General features: G+C 38.8%; 2 protein-coding genes and 1 pseudogene across 3 annotated transcripts; 1 reads left to right on the plus strand and 2 right to left on the minus strand.

Moving 5' to 3' along the window:
- LOC131317317 (DNA-directed RNA polymerase V subunit 1-like) lies at nucleotides 1–3,490 on the minus strand (annotated as a pseudogene).
- A 2,249-nt stretch (nucleotides 3,491–5,739) lies between these two features.
- LOC131317318 (uncharacterized) lies at nucleotides 5,740–6,828 on the minus strand. The gene has a single exon (XM_058346876.1). The coding sequence runs from the start codon at nucleotides 6,826–6,828 to the stop codon at nucleotides 5,740–5,742; it is 1,089 nt and encodes a 362-aa protein (XP_058202859.1).
- A 6,893-nt stretch (nucleotides 6,829–13,721) lies between these two features.
- Nucleotides 13,722–17,084, plus strand: LOC131316465 (receptor-like protein 7). Of its 2 annotated transcripts, none has more exons than XM_058345845.1 (2): nucleotides 13,722–16,591; nucleotides 16,745–17,084. In XM_058345845.1, exon 1 carries the CDS (start codon nucleotides 13,777–13,779, stop codon nucleotides 16,585–16,587), a length of 2,811 nt encoding a protein of 936 aa, XP_058201828.1. In that variant the 5' UTR covers nucleotides 13,722–13,776; the 3' UTR covers nucleotides 16,588–16,591; nucleotides 16,745–17,084. The 2 variants fall into 2 exon arrangements, with proteins under 2 accessions (XP_058201828.1, XP_058201829.1); XM_058345846.1 differs by having other exon boundaries at nucleotides 13,722–16,587.
- The last annotated feature ends 3,498 nt before the right edge of the window (nucleotides 17,085–20,582 follow it).

The following is a 20,582-nucleotide window of genomic DNA, read 5'->3' on the forward strand; positions in this document are numbered from 1 at the left end:
CCATTTGATTTTCTCACCGTTGTAGGATCCCCCGATTTCAATTTTTTGTCAACAGCCCAGCCCTTGGCCTCAGTGGACTTGCTTTTTTGACTGGAACCACAGATATTACTAGGTGACTCATGCTGATATTTGGTTTGAGATTGTACTTCATCTTTCTTCTCTTCAGTATGTAAAGAACCCCAAGCAACAGAAGTTTTTGGCTTAGCAACCTGTTCCAAATCTTGCTGCCCACTACAGAGAATATCTTTTGTCTGGACTGCATCCGCCCCCCAAGAGGACCAACCATTTGGTTTGGATCCCAATGGCCCTGAATCCCAATTATTTCCTTTATCCACAGCCCATTCCTTGCTGGGGTCAGTATTTATCGATGAAACGTTTTCCTAACTACAGTCGCCAGGCCTGCCAACATCAACCATCTGATTCTCCAAGGCATCCTGGAATTTATAACTATCTTGAAAGATGGGCTTATCAGCACTTTGGTCTGGCGACATAGCCCATTCCGCAATTTCATTTTCAAGTTCCAGGTAATCAATTTCTGGACCAAGACAAGCACTGGTTGTTTCCTCTTGTTTTGCACTGCTCCTCACCATATGAAGAAAGTTATACACATCAATAGCATCTAGCTCATTCATTCCAACCTATCAGCAAAAATTCAATTATTATACTACTGCACAAGGCATGGCAGAATAAAGCAGACCATTAATTGAGGTTGAATATCACGTGTAAACTTCAAAAGAGCTCACAGGTCAAATAGGAAGAAAAATGGGACTCGGTAAAAGCAAGGTCACGATAATGTTGATAAACAATGACGGAAGCTCTACGAAACCTTAAAGGGGGGAGAGAGTGCACGATAATGTTGGTCCAAAAAGGTGGGGGGAAAACACAGAAGACACTTGAAGCAAATAGATTGGCACAAGGATAATCCATTCAAATTAGTGGGCCTTTCAAACGAACAAAGGCTTTTAGTAAAATTTACACTACAAACATGGAAACCAATTTTCCTAAAAGAAAAGCTAGACTTGATCCTTATGATGGTATAAAGCGATAAAATGACAGAGAACACGATAACAGGAATATTGGACGCATAACACTTCTGCCGCAAGTAAATTGCCAGTACAAAACACTATATGATCTTCAATTACAGTTGCAAACTTGCAATGAGAAACGGAGCAGACTGTAATTTCTGAAACTTTGAAAATTGAAGTTACACAGATTGTCTAATCGTGAAAATATGGATATTAGGACTTAAGACATGAGATAATGGAAATAGGGAAAAAATTGGGCAGCTGTATAACATTGTGACAGAACCTGAAACTGTCTAACAAAAATTAATCACATATTAGTTCACAACAGAAATCACAAAGGACAACTCATCGCAGTAATGCATACGTGGCCTCGGGTAACTTGTAAATCAAAATGCATACCATTTATGATCTGCAACCAAATGGCGCGTGGCTAGCAGGAATTATATTTACAGAAACACTCTAAAAACTAAATGATCTTGTTGAGATGACCAACACTATACAAACAAGGAATGTAAAGCGTATGAGAGAATAACCTAGCAGACAAACTTATTCTCTTGCAGAGATGGCCAACTATTTTTTTATTCCGCAGTGAATCGGCAGTCCCTTCGCATATCTCACAAATCTCTTGCATAATTGCAAGTTTAGGTCTAGGAACAATTCATATTATAGCATTTCAAGTACCAAGACACTCAACTTAGTAGGCAAGAAATAGAAATTGTAAATACAGGAGATATCGGTTCCTTATTTGAAAACAAGGGAGCTAACCTTTTTGAGATGAACATGACAAAGAAGATTAGGATCACATTTAGAACTTGCATGTAATGTTTGCTGCGCATTATATCTGTAAAGGGGAAGCCAACAAAAATTAACTAATACATCGACATCAATTATATATTACCAACTTCCATTGAAAACCAACATGAAGGCATTCAAGGAAAAAGAAAAAGCAAAAAAGAGTTCAATCAGGTTAAACACGTACTCAATCAAGAACTCGCCAGCAATATCCTTAAGACTGACTTTTTTCAACTGATTCTTCACCACATATGCAGCATTTTGTCGGCAATATTTTCTCCCACATTCACAATCGTTCACGTACAATAGTACACGCCGATTCGGAAAGGCTGTTCTTGAAATTCGCTGAGCAAAGTAGTATCTCCTGAATAGACAGAACAATGACATATTATGCCGCAATTAAACCAAGTATGAATAAACAGCTCTATGGTACAATATCTAGTAAAAAGTTACCTTCATCATCTCCCATGAGGAATTACTACTGGGAGAAGAGTGAAGAACAGCCTTATATGCAGGATTTGACATGGAAGTTGCAGCCAACACACCAACTGGCTCACCAGTAGCAAACATACTCTTAGTCCCATACTCAAATTGTATGATTGAGTTACTACAGACATTCCTCACCGTGCCGTCATAGCAGATAACAACATCCCGAAGAATCGCCATTAAGTTCTTGAATAAAGTACCCGGTTTTGTCAACCCTCTGGATGAACGGACAATAACTTCTCTCGCAGAGATAGAATGAGCCATCTCTTGGTAGGGGTCCAGTCCATGAAACAAGCAGCTTCTAACCAACCCAAATTCCTCTGAGGGGTAGGTAGCATGTATAGGATACTTGTTATGGAAGAGAGAAGCCATGACGTCAACTAAGTCCTTTGTGTAAAATTTCCCCCTACTCCAAAGTTGAAGGCCGAAGAACCCAATTTGCTGAACAACCTTCGTAATAGAGGAGTCACTCTTGGAGTCAATAATATATCCAATTGCTGATGACCTCATAAAGAAATTAGCAACAGGTAATTTCAGAAGCCGTAAGTGGTTCTCTACTTGCAGCTCAATTAACTCATTGTAGGTTAAATCCAAGCTACGAAGCAAGGGCCAATTTCCTGACGGCGATCATGAATGTCCTATAAGATAGCTCTCTGAATGAAAAAATCTTCCAACCCCACACTGAATCCTTGACAAAACAAATGTTCCATGAGGAACGGCTGTACAGCATTAAAAAACTTGAAGACCTCATCTGGGCCCTTCTTTGAGAAAATAGAACTGACAATGTCACTAACTATTGACTACATAACATCCCTATTAAAATCAATTGTCAAAAGTTGACTCTTCCTAGGCAAATGTCTATCACCAGAACAGTCAAAACGAAGTGGTAGAGCTGTCTGTAATAATTGCACCGCAGTCCACTAAGGGCCTGATCTCTTTGCTTTAAATAAGGCCGGATGCGGCAAGGAATTGGAGACAAACATTGCCAGCTGCTGGGCAGCTGGTCTTGTCGAGAAATAGTTCTTAAGCATAATCTTCAGGGATAACAATGCATCAGCGGCGAGCTACAAGTTGAGGTTACCACAATGAGAACTAAGCAACTGCTTCTCTACAGAGAACAGTTCAAAAACCTCTGCTTTTGCAGCAAGAGATTGGGGATAAAATAAATGGGTAGCTGCCAAGTCCATATTGCAAAAAGACGACACTCTATGTCTTTGGGGACCCTATCGTCGTCTTGCATAAAGACCACATAGTATTTTATGGCAAGTGAAAAGGGTGAAAAGTTAGGTGTTGGTTCTTCGAAGATCAAGACCATGTCCATGTTACCAAAAGACTATACTATATATATCTACGGACCACGTGTTTATTGTATAAAGACCACGTCGTATTGCATGGCAAATGAAAAAGGTGAAGTTAGGTGGTAAGTCGTTGAAGACCAAAAGAAGTCGATATAGACTTCAAAGACTACACTATATATATTTAGGGACCACATGTTTATTGTAAAAATACGACATCATAGTTGACAGAGAAAAACATGCGAAAAGATGTTTATACAACAACAGCATCTACCTGCTACCCTTACAGAAACAAGTAGCAGAAGAACCAATAGCAAGTACCAGCAGTAGCAGCAAATAGCATTACCAGCCATGGCAGGCAGACAGCAGGTAATACAACTGAACTATATAAGCCACTAGTACATGGAACTTGAACAGCTAATACAATTGAACTATAAACATAATCCATGCCCAGCAAGGGGCTTGGTTTAGCTTCACAGTACAACAGCAAAAGAATAGCAGAATAGAAGTCAGACTACAGAAAACATACTACACTCAATGGTAAATTGTAGCACCTGAACTGTATGAGGGCATAAGCAAATTGGACAAACTTCACAGAAGTCAGACTGCACAAAACATACTGCACTCAATGGCAAACTGTAGCACCTGAACTGTATGAGGGCATAAGTTTGTCCAATATTGCCAAATTGGACAAACTTCACACTTGTCCTGTCCAAACCAATCCTACATACTTGACAGTGAAAATAAAGTACTTTGAATGCTAATTGTTTGTAAGCCTAAACAACGTCACCGAAAACCATTTGGCAAGTCTTTCAGTTCACTTAAGCAATCTCGTAACCGAACATGCTTTCCAGTCAATGCGACCTCATATCCAAGTTCATCATAACCGGAACATATAGCCACATTCTCTGAAAGTGAAGAGAGTTTAGCAATTTTCAAAAACTTATCCTGCTCAAAAAACATCCACGCAAGCATCATGACCACCAAAAGAACAATACACAGCTACTAATCCAACCACAAAACAGCCCACTTTGGTTCTCAAATAAACAATTCCAACACTACGAAAATAAGTGAACCATCAACCATATTATATGTTCCCATTACAATGTCCAAGTCCTTTGGCCTGTCCCTCCCTTAAAGTTGTCACACATAGACCATGGGAACATTACAATCACAGATGCATTACATTTCATTATAATAAGAACCTAATAAGAATAAGTCTCTTACATTCAACAAAACCCAATGTCAGACAACAGCAGTTCAATACATTGCATTAAAATAACAATTACCAACTTCGCATGCATGCCACGAAAAAACCAAAGGCTGGAATGAAAGTAGCATAGATCAATAAAACATAATAATGATAATAATAATAGTTTGAACAAGCCATCGCTCCAACGATCATTTCAGCAAAGGAGACTTGCACGTGGTTCGATTGTGTCCAGGCTCGTGGCAAAGTCCACAAAAAATTGTTTGCTTGTTTTGAAATTGGGACTCAATCCTCTTTTTCTTCGGGCGGCCAGCTGGTCGCTTTGCAACGGGGGGCTGCAATGCTGGCATGGGTGTCGAAGACGATGTAGCTATATCAAGTAGATCGCAGCCAAACTGAATCTCGTTAACGTGTGGAACCAAATCAGTAGAAGAGGGCATGTCATGGAGAGGAACAGGAGACATTACAGTCGTGTATATAATGAGTTGTGCCTCCACCCTAAACAAAGGGTCCACTAGGTTATATTTATTGTATGGGGTACCTTGTATCGCGCGCACCACGTGCTTGCAAGGGATTCCTTTCATCTGCCATAACAAGCAACTGCAAGTTCGAGAGTGGAGGTTGACCGCATGAGATTTCCAGTCACCATTGTACACAAGAAACTCCGTAGGAGAAGTTTGCCGGCAAGTAAAACCCTGAGATTTTAACTGAATTTCCTGAATCTTTGTGTCAATGTTACAACCAACCGGCAAGGGATGCCATTTTGTGACCTCCATCTTCCTCCTAAATAACATGTCAGAAGTTATGTTCACGTGCCCCTTGATGAATTGAATGATGTCCAAGTCTCTCAGTTTTAATATCCAATTGTTGAAGCTTTCGGCAATATTTGTATACAATTTGTTCCACCTCCGGTGCGGAAAAAGGCATTTGACTAGTGTTGTGGACCATTGTCTTCAACCCACTTTGCCAACTCAGGTGACACACCAAATAATTTGGTCATGTACACCCCATAGAGTCGATGATCTTTTGCATACGCAATTTTTGTGAAGAGGTCCAATGCGGAACTCTTTGGGTTCCCCCTCAATCCTTTCCCGGTGGCAAACTTACTAAAATTCTCCTTCACGTGGCGAACACACCATGCGTTAAATTCCTCGCCAAACACCTCGTTCACTGCCCTTAACAACGAAATATTGCGGTCGGTGACTAACACAATTGCTTTATCGCCAACAGCTTCCTTCAAATTCTGCATGAACCATAGCCAATCCTCATAATTCTCAGATGATACAACAGCATATGCAACGGGGAACAACTGATCATTCGCATCATACGCGACTGCAGACATGCAACTACCTCGATAAGGACCAGTCAAGAAACAGGCATCAATAAACAACATGGGTCGACATCCCAACAAGAAGCCCATAATGCTACAACCATAAGCGACAAAAAGTTGGCTGAACTTGCCATCCACATTCGAAGTCCAAACTGCCTTTGTATTTGGAATCGATTGTATAAGTCGTTCACACATCCACGGCACTAAGTGATACGTCATCGAAATTGGGCCACTTATCAATTTACGGGCGCGTTCCTTAGTCCTCCATCCCTGCGAGTAAGTTAGGGGACTATGGAACGCTAACTCAAAGTCCTTGCATATGCTCCTCGGGAGGAGCTCGGGCTGCACAAGTAGTTTGTCCTTGAAAATCATACCCATCTCTTTTGCCCGAATCCTTGGTTTGAAAGAAGCCGTGTCGTGTGCAGTGTGCAAATGTTCGTTGTTCAGCTTGATCACTCTAATAAGTTCAGACTTGCCTTGCGATCTAGTCGTTAGCTTCCGTGGACAACCATCAATGACGCAAACCAACCTATAATATGAATGACTATTATCCAAATACTTGAATGTGAACTTGTTCAACACAGAAAATAAAATAATAGCCTTCTTAAAGAGGCTGGGGTTGTCAAACAATTGGTCGTCCCCAGTTAAGATGTCTTCACCTCGTTGTTGGGAGTATGGCACCAAACCCATTTCGTGGCAAACAACCAGGCTACCTTCACTACGAGAACAAGTTCCTCCACCACCAGTAGGGGCTAGAACTTAAGAAGTTCGACTCCCTACAGAAGGAAAGCAAACAAAACACGTCAATCAGATCGACAAAAACATACATGTGAAAATCTGACTATCTCTCTCTATATACTTATGAAATATGGACCGTACATACCTGCTGCTTAAGTTGCAAGGCAAATGGTTAACAGTATCTTCTTGTACATAAATGTCAACCTCATCATCATTTAAATGGAACAACATAGCAACACCATCTTCATCCCTAATACGCAAATGCTTTGACTTGTCCCTAGAAGTACTATAAAATAAAGTCTTCCCCTCGTGGCTAATATCCATACGGGAGCAAACTTTTGTAACTAACTTGTCAAATTATATGCCCTCTTCGATGATTGTAGCTTCAGAAACACCACCCGAATATTTTCCTAACACACCATCTCCATTCACCATGCGCTCACCACCGGAATAACAATAGCACATCAACTTCTTTTGAGGTGTCGTCGACATGGCTGCACAACCATATTCCGGTTTCATTATATAACTACTACGCAATTGATAAGGTTATTTATGGATGGAATGTTAATTTGATAAAAATTGGGTACTTAATAGATAAATTCAGTATTAGGTGGTGGTTCTTTGAACACAAAGACCAAGTCCATATTGCTAAAAGATAACACTTTATGTATGTGTCGACCACCTGTATATTGTAAAACGAGCACGTCAACTGTAGCAAATCCGGTAGGGTTTGACTCAGTTGAATTACAACAAATGAAACCAATAAGTTAGCCTTGTGTTGGTAATAGATGTTCACATAGATGAACATCAAACATAAACCATGTAAGAAGTGAGCAACTGATTACTCCTAGTTCCTAGTCTTAATACTATATAGCCCACAGACAAACAAATTATGTTTACAGTTAAGACAACAAAATGAGGCTGTCTATTTCCCCACGTGTCAAAAATGCAGAAATTTGTAGCACAACTTATTGAAGTAATTGAACTTGATGGCATCAAAGATTCTTTAGTTGGAATTCCTGGGCAAAATGGTCTTTCAACTGAGCAGCGCAAGAGATTAACAAATGTAGCGGAGCTTGTTTTCAATCCCTCCATAATGTTCATGGATGAGGCTACATCAGGTTTACATGCTAACGCATCGGCAATAGTCATGGGCACCGTGACGAATATATTGCTACAGGAAGGACAACGGTTTGCACTATCCATCAACCAAGCATTGATATTTTTTAGGCCTTTGGTGAGCTAAGATACGGATCCAACAAAAGCAAATTTAAGGCTACGTAGCTTCCCAAATCGGAAACCTATGATTAACATATTACAGTTCACAAACATCCCTCCCATAAACCAAACACTGTGTCTTGTTATAGAATAGGCCATAATGCATCCAAGTGCCTATAGTCATTGACAAAGAACCATGAGGATTCAACCATGGTAATACGTATGCCAACCACGATTAGTAAACCCAAGTCAACAATATATTGAACATGTATAAATCATGTGCTTTTTTCCTACGCATTACAATTACAATTTTCTTGTTGAAGTCATGGTACAACTTCATCATGATTTTTCAACAACAAAAAAACCTAATCATTTTCTGGTTTGATTACAAAAGAGCCACAACGCTATTCGCGTATCTACAAATGAAAAATTTGTTACAACACTACTTATAAGATACTTTCTCAATACATTAACCAACATTTAGCAGACCCCAAAGGGTTGGGACGTAATGCTTCATTTGATTTGGTAATTAACTAACATTCTAATACTATTGAGACTAGGCTTCTTGAATGATCAAACTAAATCAAGTTTCTTTCATTTCACCAGCTCGTACTTCAAAATGTAGATCATGGTGACCAACTAGTGTGTGTCCTCATATCTGTTAGTTTCCAGAACACTACAATAGCATGTAGTCTTTGTCTAGACAATACATGTAGATCCCACTTTATGAAAAAGAGGACCAACCACTTTATAAACCCTTTTGACATAAATGTTTGTTTCAGTACCCTCTAGTGCTCAGCTAAGCTACACTAGTGTAAAAGTTACCATTTGTGAGCTCCACTTGACAAATATTTTGACTTGTACCATGACTTGGATGGTACAAGATACAAGGTTTTGCCAAACTTAATCAAATACCTACCAAGTTTTTGGGTTGCAGGTGAAATGTGAATATGGACCACATACATGTTCTGTAAAGACAAAATCACCCAATCATAAAGATCAAAACTCTATACCAACCATAGAAACCATAAACTCTGTTTAGATTAGGAGGTTTTTTTTGTTGCAAGTGAAATGTGAATATGGACCACATACATGTTCCGTAAGGACACAATCATCTAATCATAAAGATCAAAACTCTTTACCGACCATGGAAACCATAAACTCTGTTCAGATCAGGTGGTCACACGATTTTTTTAAACAAACCCACACGCCAAACAACAACATGAACTAAACAGAGAGTAAAAAATAACAAAACAAACACAGTGACCTAAATATGGGCATAATACAACAACAAACTCACCAACTCGACCAAAGTAGCTTCTGTCAAAATCTGCAATCAAGGTGCACACAACAATGTGGGCCAAAATCTGCATAAAACAACCCAAAATTTGTCTCAATGTCTGGATACTACGAGTCTGTGTGTGTGAGAAAGAGGGGGGGTTTGGAGTGAGGTTTTGTTCGATTTTCACAGAAGACACACACACGCACCTACGAGAGAGAGAGAGAGAGAGAGAGAGAGAGAGCTAGCTGCCAGAGAGAGGGAGAGGGAGAGAGAGAGAGAGCTACTTGGAGAGAGAGGGTCGAGAGCTGCTGAGAGGCTTTGAAATCAGAAAGCGATGGATTTGGGAGGGACTGAGTTTAGGGCTTTTTACAGATAATATATGGGAGGGTATATTTGTCATTTCAGCCAGACCTACCATGTTTTGGTGAATATTTCTCCTCATGTCATGAAAGTGGTGATTTTGATAAATGAGACCATGGGTTGGTGATTATTTCCGGTCAACACCACCTGTTGGTAATTTTCCCTTCTCAAAAATACCCCTAGTGCGCGGATAACGCTGTGAGTGGGTTGGGTTCACGGGTCAGATTTGTGCACGCACGCGTGAAATCTCTTCCTCGATATTACTTCCTCCGTCCCGATTTGTTTGTCCCCTTTCACTATTTGGGACCTCTTACAAAATTGTCTATATGTTTTAATTTATAATGTTTTTTTACATGCAATATAGATCTTATTTGATAGATCTCAATTAGATCTAAATATGATGTTTTCGAAATTATGTAAAATATTATAGATTGTGAGATATGAACAATTTTTTGAAAGGCACGTATGTCGAAATTAGACAAACAAACTAGGACGGAGAGAGTATCGATAAATGGTCCGTGTAGTCCATGCGACGCAGCTCACACATCCACGTGTCACAGTCACATTCGCCCCACCATTAAGTTTCTCGGTCGCAGTCTCGTACAATAGCACAGCGCCATAGTATAATTACCTACTGCGTGTGCATGTAGAGTAGACTTTTTTGGACATTGATGAGTCTACACTCTACAGTAGCAAGCTTTTGTACTTCGTTTCTTTGTGGTCTTTTTTTTTTTCTTTATCTCATCGGATCGTAATTCTGATAGTAAAAAATAAAAAAATGATTTTCACTCTCTCAATTTTTGTGTTCACATTTTTTTGTCTATTGCCAAAAAAAAAATTGTTATTGAAACCACCTTTTTGTATTTTAGTACTGGAGTATTAAAAATATGAGAATTAACAGATATACCAACAGGCCAATAAATTCCCAATGGCCACGACAGATAAGCCTCTTCTCTCTCTCTCTCTCTCTCTCTCTCTCTCTCACACACACTCACATACAACTTCTCCACGGCTGGTAGACCGGCCAAACCGGTTGGAACCGAACCGTAATATATCAACCGGTTTCCGGTTTTCAATAATCCCAAACCGAATTACCGGTCTCGATTCCAAACTACCTCCAAAAACGGACCGGACCGGTATCACCTCTAATTGAGCCCATGGGAACCCCACCAATTAAGGGGGAATCCACCCAACAAAGGGGAGATAAATTATAAAATCTATCCTCAATGTGTCATATCCACCCTCCAATTTGAAAGAATAGAGGTGGATTGGAGATGCCCTTATAGTTTATAGGATGGGAACTACTTCTTCTTCTGTGTTTGGACTAACTTTTTTTTGTCTTAATTTTTTCTTTGAATCTTTTTTGTCTTTAATGAATTTTTTTTTAGGGAAACATAAATAAGACATGAACTATATTGGTCCATCTTGACGAGAAAAATGAAATTCTTTTTCTACCAAAATCTTAAAAAAGTTCGTAATAGACACAAAAAAGAAAGATAAAGTGACACGGAGAGATTATTTTGCGTACTTACTTGGTAATGTTTCCTTGTCTTGGCAAACTACTTGTATGAGTTTGGCGGGCTGGTAACGGTGACGTGACTAGCCCCACACACGTTGTTTTTCATTATGCAAGACTGTCGTACATTAATGTTTAGCAAAATAAATCAATTGCTTAATGCTCTTTAGTCCATAACCGTTGATCATGTTATTGGTGTATGTTACACTTTCGCTACCATATGATAGAATATGGCTTTAATTTTATAACTGGTATTATATACTCTGAGATTTAAAGCTATTAATCCTAATTTAATCCTAATTTAAAGTATTTAATTATCATTATCTGGTAGCATCCAAAATTTCCAATGGCCATGCTTGACTCTTTGGCATGAGTCTTTGACAATAACGTGCATGAGTGGAGTGATGCATCAACCGCATCAAATGGGTCCAGCATTTGGACTATATATAAATACAGTATCAATGCATCTTCGTATCATTTTCTTTTTCGTTTTTGTTCGACATTCAGGGGTTTGTCCGAATCAGTTTGCGTGCATATCGACTATTTTATTTTCCGGTCCGGTCAAAGATATACCACCCACACCTAGATTAGGAAATTCACAAGAGAGATTTTTCTCTTTTGCAACCTAACCCCAAGAGATTGCCAAGTTTTGAACTCCGTGTATCTAGGTTTGTATTATTGCAATTACTAAGACTTTGGGTCAATTGTGTACAATTATGGATCACGATTCCAAATTCTTATCTGGATGGAACTGGTAATTAACGGCTAAAGTTGAACATGTCAAACACTACCTCACCAACTCAGAGAAGCATCCTTGGCTTTGCATTTTCTGTTTAACAAAGTATACACAAATGCTAGCTTCTCACTACATTTGTCCCACGCACTCGAAACCCTTGAGTCGACCCAAGTTTGGCTTAATAATAAAACCTTGGCTTTATATAATTTTTTTTGTTAGTTTCGCTTCAAATTTTTTGGCTTTAGTAGTAAAAATTGTTAAGTGTGAATAATTTGTGTGGAATAAGGGGGTGTTCCTTAACCTGGGGTGGTTGTCCGTAAAGAACAATTTGTTCCTTAACTTGGGGTGGTTGCCCGTAAGGAATAAGTTGTTCCTCCTTCTGCCAGTTTTCAATCGCTTATATCTTCTAATGTGAACCTCCAAAAATATACAATATTGATCTTGTTCAATAGTTCTCGATAAGTTCTATAATACCCCGTTGTCAAAATCATGAAAAACAATATGCATCGAGAGATATAAACGAAATTTGTTTCAGAGGTAGAACGAATAATAAAACCTTGTTTGGCTTAATAATAAAACCTTGGCTTTATTTAATTTTTTTTGTTAGTTTTCGTTCAAATTTTTTGGCTTTAGTAGTAAAAATTGTTAAGTGAATAATTTGTGTGGAATAAGGGGGTGTTCCTTAACATGGGGTGGTTGTCCGCAAAGAACAATTTGTTCCTTAACCTGGGGTGGTTGCCCGCAAGGAATAAGTTGTTCCCCCTTCTGCCAGTTTTCAATCGCTTATATCTTCTAATGTGAACCTCCAAAAATATACAATATTGATCTTGTTCAATAGTTCTCGATTAGTTCTATAATACCCCGTTGTCAAAATCATGAAAAACAATATGCATCGAGAGATATAAACGAAAGAATAAAATATTAAAAAAAATGTTGCGGAAGAGAGAGAAGAGGAGAGGAATAAGATTATTCCAATGGGAAACACCCCTAGGGAGCTAAGGAGAAACAGGGCGGATGGTTTGGATGAGATGGATTAATGATTTTTTGCACTATTTATTTTTTGTCTTTATTCAAAAAAAAATTGCATTTAGTAGTTGAAAAATTCTAAAATCAGCCCAATGGATTTACAATAGTGAGTGTGTGAATGTGTATTAAAGGGTATAAAAAGTACACAGAAATACGTATTTTTCTTGTTTTCTAGTGTACTTATTGTCAGCCCAATGGGCGTCAATAGCAAAACCGTTAGTAGTTTTGCACCAAATTTTTGAGGATTATTGATTTATTTCGATGAAAGGAATCGGAAAATTCAAAATTTTTTACTTTTACCTAAATAATTTTGAAAATATTCAAGATAAAGCTCAATAAGCCAGCCTATTGAGCTTTATCTAGGATATTTCTAAAAATATTTGGGTAAAAGTACAAATTTTTAGATTTTTCGATTCTTCTCATCGAGACGAATCACTAATCCTAAAAAATTTTGCAAAAATTGACGAAACGAAAAAAAAATTCAAATAAAGACAAATAAAATAGGCCAAAAAACCATTAATCCTTTCGGGTTCATCGTACCATTTTCTGATGACCCTTGAGCCGGCCCCTTCGGATTCATCGTACCATTTGCTGATGACCCTGGATCATCATGAAACATTTGACTTTGTGTCCAAGTTACGACAAAGTTTTTCTATGGCATCGTGGTAGAATATACTCGAATCCCAACTAGTATTAAAAGCACATCAAAGGCACTAACAACAAGCTTCCTTAACCAAGAATATTGGTAAACAGAAACTATTGATGGTCATATACATTATGGATCCATCTTTGTATCTTTACATGTTCCTCATGATCTGGTGTTGTTTTAATCTTAACACACTGACTGACTCTTTATCTTCTACGCAGCCACTAGTATGCCATGAAGATGAGAGCTCAGCCTTGCTGCAGTTCAAGCATAGCTTTGTCATTAAAAAGTTTGCTTCTAGTGATTCTTTTGCTTATCCTAAAGTGGCGTCATGGAAGCTCGGAGGAAACACTACTAGTAGTTGTTGCTCGTGGGATGGGGTTGAGTGTGACAAGAAAACTGGTCATGTGATCGGCCTCGACCTCAGTAGCAGCTTTCTCTATGGTTCTATTGACTCCAACAGCACCCTTTTCGGCCTCGTCCACCTTCAGAGGCTAAACCTTGCCGACAATCACTTCAACTTCTCTCAAATCCCGCCTGGAATCAGACATCTTTCGAGGCTAACAAGTCTCAGCTTATCCAGTTCTTTTTTTTCAGGTCAAATCCCTTCAGAACTCTCATCTCTTTCCAAACTGGTTTTTCTCAATTTGTCTGTCAATGTTGACACTAACTCTCAAAGTCTTTTGAGACTTGAGAAACCCAGTCTGAGAGACCTAGTTCAAAATCTAAGCAACCTGAGTGTACTCGACCTGAATGATGTGAACATATCTTCTAATGTGCCAAGTGCCTTGTCTAATATCTCCTCTCTAACAATACTAAGTCTTCAAAGTTGTTTGTTGTATGGTGAATTCCCAATGGGCATTTTTCGTCTGCCAAACCTGAAAATTTTGGGCATGACAAGCAATGAGAATCTCATTGGTTATCTTCCTGAATTTCACCACGGAAGTCCCCTCAAGAATTTATTGCTTGGGGGGACAAGTTTCTCCGGAATCCTACCGAATTCCATAGGTAATCTTGAATCCTTGAACACGTTGGAGTTGAAGAAATGCTTTTTCTATGGGACCATTCCGGCCACGCTTGGAAATCTGACCCAGCTATCCGCTTTGCTCCTCAATGCAAATAATTTAGTCGGTCAAATCCCATCTTCGCTTGTGAACCTCACCGGATTAACTTCGCTAGACCTTCAACACAATCAACTCCAGGGCAAGATTCCAAGCTCAATCTCTCAACTCAAGCATCTTGAAGTTCTTAATCTTGCTTTCAACAACTTGAGTGGTGAAGTTGAGCTAGACAGTCTTATGGAACTCCGAAACCTTACTCGCCTCCATCTGTCATATAACAAATTAACAGTGCTTACCAATAACTATACCAATGCTACAACTATTACGAAGTTCAAACAACTAGGATTCTCGTCATGCAACTTGAGGAAGTTCCCTGATTTCTTGCGGTTCCAGGAGGAGTTGGTACTGCTTTTTTTGGCTTATAACAATATTCACGACCAAATACCAACTTGGTTGTGGAACATAAGTAAAGAAACTATGACAGTTATTGACCTTGGTTACAACTTTCTTACAAGTTCTGAACATCTTCCAGATGTCATTCCATGGAGATCACTAGGAGGTTTTGATTTCAGTTATAACAGGCTGCAAGGATCACTCCCACTTCCACCACCATCTATCACAGTATATTTGGTGGCTGGTAATTTACTAAGCGGAGAAATTCCACCATCATTCTGCCAAAGTAGTTCTCTTTCTATGCTTGACATATCCGATAATTACTTAAACGGCACAATTCCTCAATGTTTGGTCAATTCTTCTAGTGATTCTCTGTTGCTCCTCAATCTGAGTAGCAACAATTTACACGGCACTATTCCTCCGACATTCATGATGGGGATCAAGATGATTGATTTTAGCCAAAATCAATTGCATGGGGAGGTACCACGATCGTTGGCTAACTGCACAACCCTTCAAATTCTTGTTCTGGAATATAATCAGATCGAGGATGCGTTCCCCTTGTGGCTGGGAGCTCTTCCTGAGTTAGAAGTTCTCATTCTCCGATCTAACAGATTCCATGGTGCCATTGAGAATCCCAAAACCAATTTAGAGTTTCCAAAACTGTGCATCGTTGACCTCTCTCAAAATGATTTCTCTGGTAAATTGCCATCAGAGTTCTTCAAGAACTGGAATGCAATGAAAGTGGTCAAGAAAGAAAATTCAACATATTTGCAAATGGTGGGGAATTTAAGTTCTAGTCAGGGACCAAAGTGGGTGTACCAAAGGAATTATACGTATTCAGTAACTATAGTTAGCAAAGGCACAGACAGGTTTTATGAGAAGATCCAAAGTGCCTTTGTAGTTATTGATTTTTCAAGCAACAAATTTAGTGGGGAAATTCCAGAATCTCTTGGAAGTCTCAGTGGACTTCAACTGCTTAATATTTCCAACAACGATCTCACTGGCTTCATCCCATCACCCCTCGCATATCTGACACAACTGGAATCATTGGACCTATCTCGAAACCTGCTCTCGGGAGAGATCCCTCATCAACTAACCCAACTCACTTTCCTTTCAATCCTAAACGTTTCTCATAATCGTCTCACGGGTCCTATACCTCAAGGGGAACAATTCTCCACATTTGAAAACAGTTCATATGATGGAAATTTGGGATTGTGTGGTGTCCCTCTGTCGAAATTATGTGGAACTTCAGAAATGCAGCTGCCACCATCTTGCAGCTCTCAAGGCGATGACTCAGAGTTTCCTAGCGGTCTTTACTTGATGGTCATAATCTTGGGATATGGAAGTGGGCTGATAGTTGGGTTTCTTATTGGGACAACTTTAACCAGGAGATATCACGAATGGTTTGTTGAGACCTTTGAAAGGGTGAAGCAAGTTCAGTGGAGGCAGAAAAGGAAGGGGCGAAGAAACTAAGTCCGTAAGCAGCATCCATTTTGTCTTGTTTATTCATGTTCGTGCTATTAGCTTTCAATATTAATTCAAGTGCTCTCGTATTTGTAAGTTTTCTTTTCTAATGATACCTATAAGTTCTTTGTGTAACATCATTCTAATGCCACAGTTGGTTTTGCAGGTGTTGCTTTCTGCCAATCGATTTGTGGGTTATTTCTTTACTTTTGTTCTCGTGCTTTCAGTTTGAGCTCTCATCTCGGCTGGGTTTTTGTTCTTAAATGGGCCATGTCTTAAGGAGGTGCAGATCTTCATGGAGCTTTGTTCTTGCTCGTTTTGCTGCTACAACAAGGATAATGTCTAGTTGTTAATTTATTTTGTCTATACATTTCTAAGTGTGGTCTTATCACTTATATATTTTTGGTTTTTTATATGGTATGTGGTATGTATTCTTGTACTAATTAAGACTATCGTAGTGAATAAATATTAATGTAAGTACTCCCTACGTCCGCTTTTGTTAGCCCACTTCCACTATTCCACACATCTTAAAAAATCACACATATCTTTCAATATGAATCTCAAAATATATGTAATATGGATCTTATTTGATAGAGCTCAATTAGTTCTATTATACAAAATTTTCAAAATTTTGAAATCTGTTATAAATTAAAAGATATATAGAATTTATAACAAGGCACAAATGCCGAAAAGAGACCAACAAACACGGACGTATGAAGTAAGAAAAATGAGGGGGAAATTGGCAGTTATTGGTCTCTCAAAGCCCCACTGAGTGATGGTGGTCTCTCCACATTTACGGAGGGATAGTCTATTTAGAGGTGTAGTTGAACGGTATTGTGAGCCAAGTTACCAATGAAAGGTAATTTCACGTCCCTAGGATAACGTGGGGAGGTTCTCTCTGACTGCATGGCCGAGACAAAGATAATGCGACGCCCCTCAGGTGATTATTATATGTTTTTACTTTCGAGTTTGTGGTGGAGTGTACTCCTTTGTAGTTTTTGAGAATTATCTTCTAAACGCGTCTCGTAGTTGTGGTGGCCAAATTTGTGTTGTTCATTCACATAAATGGTAGAAACCTTGAAAGTAACACAACACCCAAATATCATAAAGTCTAGGTGCTTTCACCAGTCTTGTTTGCCTCTTTTGCTGGGACTCTTTCGCCAGTCTTGTCCGTTACTTATGTTAGATGCTTCGGTGGCGAGCGTTTGTGGAATGCTTAAGTCGAGCTTTCTCAACTACTAGTCCGTCCAAAATCAACCTTGCTATGGGGATGGACGGTGCACCGACCGTTTTTCTGGTGCCGCTTTGTGGTCCCAAATCACGATCCGACCCGTTGAGTAAGTTTAAAACAAAATTTTGAGTAGGTCAATGAAAAATCAGCTCGGTCGGATAATTATTGGTGCTTCATCCAATCGTCTAAATTTTTTTCCAGTTTCAAAATTCTACAAATTGAAAGAAAAGTCAAGCGATTGGATGAGGCACCTACTGTTATCCGATCGAGCTAATTTTACAAAAGCCTGCTTGAAAATTTATTTTAAAATCACTCAACGAATCGGACTGTTGTTCAAGACCCCGAGGCGGCGCCCAAAAAATGGTCGGTGCACCGTCGGTCCCAATAGCTTTTTCGGTCCAAAATAACAACTTCGACTTTTCGTAGGTCAAAAGGTAAAGTCCAGTGCTAGCCTCCCATATACTTGGGTCTGTCCTTTCTCTTTTGCTTTCTGATTTTGCGTTGTAGCCTTTGCGGCATTTATGAATGTTCAAAAAAAAAAGGAAGTGGTAAAGGCCATTTCGCTTAATATCAAACAAGCTTTGTGTTCGTGTGATGCACGGGACATATGTGTTAATAGATTTTTCGTTTACAAAACTCTAAATTCTGAGAAATTAAGGATTGAGGTTTGGAGGCTTGGAAGGCTCTTACTACATTCTTAGGGCATTTTCAATCCATTCCATTCATCCAAAATGGAGGATGGATGTGACATATTGGATGGAGATTTTGTAATTTATTCAATTTTTTTTTTTACTTTTTGAACTTTTCTTTATTTTTTGAGAGAGTTTTGGAAAGACCCATTATCTTTTTTAGAGATTTGGAGGACCAAAAAAGTAATTTTGGTCCTCCAAATCTCTAAAAGGATAATGAGTCCCTCCAAAATTCTATTTAAAAGAAAAAAATTAAAGAAAAGATGAGATAAATTATAAAATTTATCTTCAATGTGTCACATCCACCCTCCAATTTAGAGGAATGGAGGTGGATTGGAGATGCCCTTATAGTTTATAGGATGGGAACTACTTCTTCTTCTTCTGATTTGGACTAACTTTTTTTTGTCATAATTTTTCTGTGAATTTTTTTTTGTCTTTAGTGAATTTTTTTTAGCGAAACATAAATAAGACATGAATTATTAATCCATCTTGACGAGAAAAAAAAAATTTATCATAATCTTAAAAAAGTTCATAATAGACCAAAAAAAAGAAGATAAAGTGGTACGGTGAAATTCACAGAGAAATTATTTTGCGTACTACTTGTATGAGTTTGGCAGGCTGGCAACAGTGACGTGACTAGCACCATACACGTCGTTTTTCATTATTGCAAGGCTGCGTCGTGTGACACATGTTGGTATTTGTGACAATAACGTGAGTGGAGTGATGCATCAATCGCATCAAATGGGTCCGGCATTTGGAGAATATATCAATACTGTATCAATGCATCATCGTACCATTTTCTTTTTTGTGTTTGACGGTAAGGGGTTAATTTGTCAAGGTTAGTTTGCGCGTATCTCGAGTATTCTCCTCTCCGGTCTGATCAAAGGCCGACCACCCACTCCTGAATTTGAGGATTCCCAAGAGAGATTTTTTCTCTTTTGGAACCTGGCCCCAAGGGATCGCCAAGTTTTGAACTCAAGGTGTCTGGATTTACAATTCACCTTGTTTGCTACTTGAGTTACCCCTTCGGGTTCATAGTACCATTTTCGTTTTTTAAAATACTTCTTTACTATATTGGGATTTTTTTTTTAATTTACTACCAAACTACATTGTTCGCCACCCTTAAGTTGTTAGTGTCTATGTTCGCCGCCCTTAAACTAAAATCTTGATTTCGTTCCTACCTGCACACGGGATACTGCTATTACTTTGCAATTAAGTTGTTATTAAAGTATTTAATATCATTTTCTTGTAGCATCCAAAATTTTCAATGGCCATGCTTGACTCTTTGGCAGGAATCTTTGACAATAACGTGAGTGGAGTGATGCATCAACCGCATCAAATGGGTCCTGGACTTGGACTATATATAAATACAGTATCAATGCATCATCGTACCATTTTCTTTTTTGTTTTTGTTCGACAGTCAGGGTTTGTTCGGGTCAGTTTGCGCGCACCTCGACTATTTCATTCTTCGGTCCGGTCAAAGATATATCACACACGCCTAGATTAAGAAATCCATAAGAGAGATTTTTCTCTTTTGCAACCTGGCCCCAAGAAATCGCCAAGTTTTGAACTCATTTTGTCTGGTTTTATATTATTGCAATTACTAAGACTTTGGGTCAATTGTGTCCAATTATGGAGCACGATTCCAAATTCTTATCTGGATGGAACTGGTAATTGACAGCTAAAGTTGAACATGTCAAACACTACCTGACCAACTCAGAGAAGCATCCCTTGGCTTTGCTTTTTCTGTTTAACAAAGTAAACACAAATGCTAGCTTCTCACTACATTTGTCCTACGCACTCGAAATCCTTGAGTCGGCCCAAGTTTGGCTTAATAATGAAATCTTGGCTTTATTTAATTTTTTTTGTTAGTTTCACTTCAAATTTTTTGGCTTTAGTAATAAAAATTGTTAAGTGTGAACAATTTGTGTGGAATAAGGGGGTGTTCCTTAACCTAGGGTCGTTGTCCGTAAAGAATAAGTTGTTCCTTAACCCGGGGTGGTTGCATGTAAGGAATAAGTTGTTCCCCCTTCTGCCAGTTTTCAATCGCTTATATCTTCCTATGTAAACTTCTAAAAATATGC

The sequence above is a fragment of the Rhododendron vialii genome, chromosome 2a, assembly GCF_030253575.1.
Source record: "Rhododendron vialii isolate Sample 1 chromosome 2a, ASM3025357v1".
Classification (NCBI taxonomy): domain Eukaryota; kingdom Viridiplantae; phylum Streptophyta; class Magnoliopsida; order Ericales; family Ericaceae; genus Rhododendron; species Rhododendron vialii.